Consider the following 5,989-nt stretch of genomic DNA (forward strand, 5'->3'; position numbering starts at 1 on the left):
TGGGGAGGCAACAGAATGCGTCGTGTTCATGGGGAGGCAACGGAATGCGTCGTGTTCATGGGGAGGCAACGGAATGCGTCGTGTTCATCGGGAGGCAACGGAACGCGTGCGAGCCAACCGGCTGGGTCGAAACGGAATGCATGGTCGTGTTAATCAGGAGGGCTTGGATGGAACAGGCGATGGAAACAAGGCCTGGCGTACCGCACAACGGAGGAAATGGACCTCCTACGTTCGGAACGGGGTCCTGTTGAACGGGAGGGGTCTGGCGTACCGCAAAACAGGGGAAACGGACCTTCTATGGTCGAAACGGGGGTCCTTTTGATCGGGAGGGATGTGGCGTACCGCAAAACGGACGAAATGGACTTGTGTTGGAGCGCTACGCTCGAAACGGGGGTCCTGTTCATCGGGAGGGGTATGGCGTACCACAAAACGGGACTCCACGGGATACTGTTCATCTCCACCGTCGCCCTCCTCCAGCCTCCACGGGCTACCGTCAACCTCCTCCAGCCTCCACGGGCTCCTGTTCATGCAGCCTCCACCGCGCGCTACTCCACCGGCTACTGTTCAACCACCCCTCCACAGGCACCCCTCCACCGTCTACTGTTCATCCAGCCCTCCACACCACAGGGTCCTGTTCCACCACCCCTCCACGGGCACCCCTCCATCGTCTACTGTTCATCTAGCCCTCCACCACACCACGGGGTCCTGTTCATCCAGAGACAACGTCACCGCTCACTGTTCATCCAAACCCCCTGCAACACTCACTGTTCATCCAAGAGGCAGCATCGATCGGCTTCAGTTAGCAGCAGTAGCGAAGGAATCGCTCGATCGGGTTCAGTTAACAGCCATCGATCGATCACTCGGGTTCAGTAACGCGTAGCCTGCAGTACAATCGGTCGGGTTCAGTTAGAGCCCAACGCCTCGCTCGGGTTCAGTTAGAGCTAACGCCTCGCACACACGCGCGTACGTGTACGAGAGAAACACGCATCGCTCGGCCCCTGAACTCCCACCGTAACCGGGAACTCCCCGAAATTTTCCTCCGCCTCGCTTCTACGACGGTTTTTTCCATCATGGACCGCCCAAAGAATGTCATGCAGCTGCGTCTCCGGCCCACCCAGGATGAAAAGCCCATTTTCTGTCATGATTTTGTCATAGAACTAGGAGCCCACCACATCTATGATGATACCGGGTTTTGTCACAATTACCGTCATAGAAGTGTCATATGTATGACAGAAAAAAATTTCGTTCGGCCCAAAATGTCAGGGATGTGTTTTTTTTTGTAGTGAAGTGGATGACCTAAGGTTTATCAATCCGTAGGAGGCATAAGATGAAGATGGTCTCTCTCAAGCAACACTGCAACCAAATAACAAAGAGTCTCTTGTGTCCCCAACACACCCTATACAATGGTAAATTGTATAGGTGCACTAGTTCGGCGAAGAGATGGTGATACAAGTGGTATATGGATAGTATTGGATCACATAACTATCCCTCAACATGCAACAAAGAGTCACTCCAAAGTCACTAATAGCGGAGAACAAACGAAAAGATTATGGTAGGGTACGAAAACACCTCAAAGTTATTTTTTCCAATCAATCCGTTGGGCTATTCCTATAAGTGTCATAAACAGCCCTAGAGTTCGTACTAGAATAACACCTTAAGACACAAATCAACCAAAACCCTAATGTCATCTAGATACTCCAATGTTATCTCAAGTATCCGTGGGTATGATTATACGATATGCATCACACAATCTTAGATTCATCTATTCAACCAACAGATAGAATCTCAAAGAGTGCCCCAAAGTTTCTACCAGAGAATCACGATGAAAACGTGTGCCAACCCCTATGCATAGGTTCATGGGCGGAACCCGCAAGTTGATCACCAAAACATACATCAAGTGAATCACGTGATATCCCATTGTCACCACAGATACGCACGGCAAGACATACATCAAGTGTTCTCAAATCTTTAAAGACTCAATCCGATAAGATAACTTCCAAGGGGAAACTCAATCCATTACAAGAGAGTATAGGGGGTAGAAAACATCATAAGATCCAACTATAATAGCAAAGTTCGCGATACATCAAAATCGTATCACCTCAAGAACACGAGAGAGAGAGAGAGAGAGATAGAGAGAGAGAGAGATCAAACACATAGCTACTGGTACATACCCTCAGCCCCGAGGGAGAACTACTCCCTCCTCGTCATGGAGAGCACCGGGATGATGAAGATGGCCACCGGAGAAGGATTCCCCCTCCAGTAAGGTGCCAGAACGGGTCTAGATTGGTTTTTGGTGGCTATGGAGACTTCTGGCGGCGGAACTCCCGATCTATTGTGCTCCCCGATCGTTTCAGGGTATATGGAGATATATGGGAGGAAGATGTACGTCAGGGGAGCCACGAGGGTGGAGGGCGCGCCCAGGGGGGTGGGCGCGCCCCCTGCCTCGTGGCTTCCTCGTTGCTTTCCTTACGTGGACTCCAAGTCTCCCGGGTTGATTTCCTTCCAAAAATAAGTTCCGTGAAGTTTCAAGTCATTTGGACTCCGTTTGCTTTTCCTTTTCTGCGATACTCTAAAACAAGGGGGGGGGGGGAAGAAGCTGACACTGGGCTCTGGATTAATAGGTTAGTCCCAAAAATAATATAAAAGTGTATAATAAAGCTCATAAATATCCAAAACAGAAGATAATATAGCATGGGGCAATCAAAAATTATAGATACGTTGGAGACGTATCAGCTGGGCAGCTGGCTGCTCCACCGCTCACATCTTTCCTGCTCCGCATCTAGATCGGGCGAGCCGCCACCTAACGTCGTTGACTGGGATCCGCACGGGGAGGTCGTCATTCCAGCGGCGCGTGGCGCAATGCACGGCCTCTCAGTCCCAGCCATGCGCGTAATTTTTCTGAAACAAAGCTCTTGTTGCAATAGTCAATAGTGCTTCTGAAAGAAAACTCTTGCTGCAAAAAGGAATCATGCACAGAGATGCTTTCCAACGTTATAAATGTTTCTGAAACAAATGATGTGTTTCTGAAACAAAGTTCTTGTTGCAATAGTCACTGTTGTTTCTAAAACAATATCCTTCTTGCAAAGAGGGATTTACGCTGAACAACCAAGACCGGACGGCTCGTGGGGCTGCAGATCTTTAAAAAAGATACGCCAACCGAGGCCTAGCACACCCCTTCTCCCTCTACTGGTCTTGTTTCTTCTTTCTTTATTTTTTTGGTATTTTTACTCTGTTTAGGGCAAGTGGATGACGCGAACGCAGAGGCAACGTGCATGCGATCCACCAAACGGAATCCTTTTCTCTCCTCGACGTGATACACATCACCACACGGCTACACCAAGTCTCTGCTCCATGCTGCACAAGAATATTTAATTTTCAAGTACCATATAGGTTGGAACTTAATTTTTTCTTTCTTTTTTGGGTACTTTTACTCCTGTTTACGGCAGCTGGATGATGCGAATGCAGAGGCAACGTGCATGCGATCCACCAAATGGAATCTTTTTCTCTCCTTGACCTGATACAGAGCACCACGCGGCCACACCAGCCTCTGCTCCATGCCACACAATAATATTTAATTTTCACAAGTAGTAGTATATGGGTTGAAACTTAACTACTTCCTTTGTCTCATAATATAAGAACGTTTTTGACACTAGACTAGTTCCAAAAACATTTTTATATTATGGGATAGAGAGAGTACAATAGTACTACGCGCTTCCGTTCACATTGCATTTTCTTTTGTTTGATCCAAGCTTGGCCTGACCGGTCAGCCTGTTGTAGAAAATGCTACGAACTTGCAATGGCATTATAATCATTAATCAACACATGATACTCGTGTGTATTGTACAGAATGATGTACACCCAAAGTGGAATCATAATCAACACGTGGTACGTGTGAAGGCAAGATCGATGCTTATTATACACAGCCGCCATATGATTTCTTGTGATAGGGACTGCAGTGCCGCAACATTACATTTGACACAGATTAGCAGTTGACCCTAATTAAGCATGGCAACTGGGATGTGGTTACCAACCATTGCACACGCCATCCGGCTCTATATATACCGGCCAAAAGGCGGTTCTCACCAGTACACAGCTCAGTTTGGAACTAGCTTGCAAGTCGAGATATACTACATACATATCCTCTGTTGCCTATTGCAACTTCTAGTTCAGAAATTTTCTGCAGATTGAGATATGGGTTTTGATGGTGCCAACACGGCTAACTGCGTCGCCACTGGCCGCGGACGCACTGTGTGTGTGACCGGCGCCGGTGGTTTCATCGCGTCCTGGCTCGTGAAGCTCCTCCTGAAGAAGGGCTACGCCGTCCACGGCACGGTCCGGAACCCTGGTGAGTACAATGCACCCTTCATCATATGCTAATTGCCATGCCTGAAGTGCACACCTAACTTTGATGTGTGATTCCAGATGATGTGGCAAGGAATGCTCACCTGGGAGCCTTGGAAGGGGCGACAGAGCGGCTGACCCTCTTCCGGGTGGACCTGCTAGACAAGGAGAGCCTCGTCGCTGCATTCCGAGGATGCGAAGGCGTATTCCATACCGCATGCCCTGTCACTGATGACCCGGTACTTTACTTACACACATAGGTGTACTACGCCACTGACGTCAAATGTACGGTGGCTGACAATGGTTCATTCATGTACGGGTGCAGGAAAAAATGATCGAGCCGGCGGTGAACGGGACGAGAAACGTGATCAACGCCGCGGCGGAGGTGGGCGGCATCCGGCGTGTGGTAATGACATCGTCGATCGGCGCCGTGTACATGGATCCTCGCCGCAGCCTCGATGGGGAGGCCGACGAGACATGTTGGAGTGACCTCGAGTTCTGCAAGAAAACAAAGGTCAGCTTAATTAACTCTCGCTCGTGTAATGTTAGAAGCACCATATTGCTAAAAAAACACATGTATAATGACATGCATCTGACAAGTAAGCATATGCAGAACTGGTACTGCTATGCAAAGACGGTGGCAGAGCAGGCGGCATGGGAGCTTGCCAAGGAGAGGAAGCTAGACCTTGTGGTGATCAACCCGTCTCTAGTGCTGGGCCCTCTGCTGCAGACGGCGGTGAACGCCAGCACGTGGCATATCGCCAAGTACCTTGACGGCTCAGTACAGACGTACACCAACGCGGCACAGGCATACGTGCATGTCCGTGACGTTGCGGATGCACACGCGCGTGCATATGAGACACTTGACGCGCATGGCCGGTACCTCTGCACCGGGCGCACGCTGCACCGCGCCGAGGTGTGTCGTATCCTCGCCAAGTTCTTCCCGGAGTACCCAGTACCCATGAGGTGCAAGGAAGGAGCGAAGGAGATGAAGAAGGGGTGTCAGTTCAGCAGTCGAAGGATCACAGAGCTCGGCGTCGGCATCACGCCGGCGAGCCAGTGTCTGTACGACACCGTCACCAGCCTTCAGGACAAGGGCTTCTTACCCCGTCGCGACGCTGATATGTCCTGACAACTCCATGGCCACCTTGGTCAAGTTAGATGCGTGCCCGTTTGATGATTGCATGTCATGGCATTGTATTCTTCATTTGCTTCTTATTTGTTCACCAATTAATTTAAATGACTTTTAGTGAAAAATGTGTCCAAATCTTTACTTGTGCCATTAAAATCTCGGACCGAGCAACTGAGACTTGTGATTTGGCGAGATGGACACCATGTTCGTAGGCGGTGTTCCCAAAGTAACATCGCTTTGGCCGTGATATAACATACTCTCTCAATATGTAAGCAGCATAAATAAGCATCTTGCATTTTTTAGACAGAGGGAGTAGAATGTTGTGGTTTGTACACTTTAGGCGACATGTGCATAATGTTAATTGGCAACAATGGCAAGCTGGCATCCCTTTACCCAACAAATGAAATCTTAGACTGTATGAAAGCGTCGACATGCTTCTGTGCGCTGTTTTTCAAGTAAAAACTATACAACAACCATTCTGCGATATTTTTGCTTTATATATGTAAAATTAGAGTC

The 5,989-nt window shown here is 49.0% G+C and overlaps 1 protein-coding gene across 1 annotated transcript; it reads left to right on the top strand.

The window, feature by feature from the left end:
• Positions 1–4,104: 4,104 nt before the first annotated feature.
• Positions 4,105–5,501, top strand: LOC119297005 (cinnamoyl-CoA reductase 1-like). The gene is made up of 4 exons (XM_037574977.1): positions 4,105–4,345; positions 4,423–4,580; positions 4,667–4,855; positions 4,955–5,501. Exons 1-4 carry the CDS (start codon positions 4,192–4,194, stop codon positions 5,471–5,473), a joined length of 1,020 nt encoding a protein of 339 aa, XP_037430874.1. The 5' UTR covers positions 4,105–4,191; the 3' UTR covers positions 5,474–5,501.
• Positions 5,502–5,989: the final 488 nt, after the last annotated feature.

The sequence above is a fragment of the Triticum dicoccoides genome, chromosome 5A (genome assembly GCF_002162155.2).
Source record: "Triticum dicoccoides isolate Atlit2015 ecotype Zavitan chromosome 5A, WEW_v2.0, whole genome shotgun sequence".
NCBI classification, from domain to species: Eukaryota; Viridiplantae; Streptophyta; class Magnoliopsida; order Poales; family Poaceae; genus Triticum; species Triticum dicoccoides.

Excerpts from the sequence above, each read along its gene's own strand:
- LOC119297005 (XM_037574977.1), top strand. The coding sequence starts at position 4,192 with ATGGGTTTTGATGGTGCCAACACGGCTAACTGCGTCGCCACTGGCCGC. Across the intron at positions 4,581-4,666 it reads GCCCTGTCACTGATGACCCG|GAAAAAATGATCGAGCCGGC; the intron begins GTACTTTACTTA and ends GTACGGGTGCAG. Across the intron at positions 4,856-4,954 it reads AGTTCTGCAAGAAAACAAAG|AACTGGTACTGCTATGCAAA; the intron begins GTCAGCTTAATT and ends AAGCATATGCAG.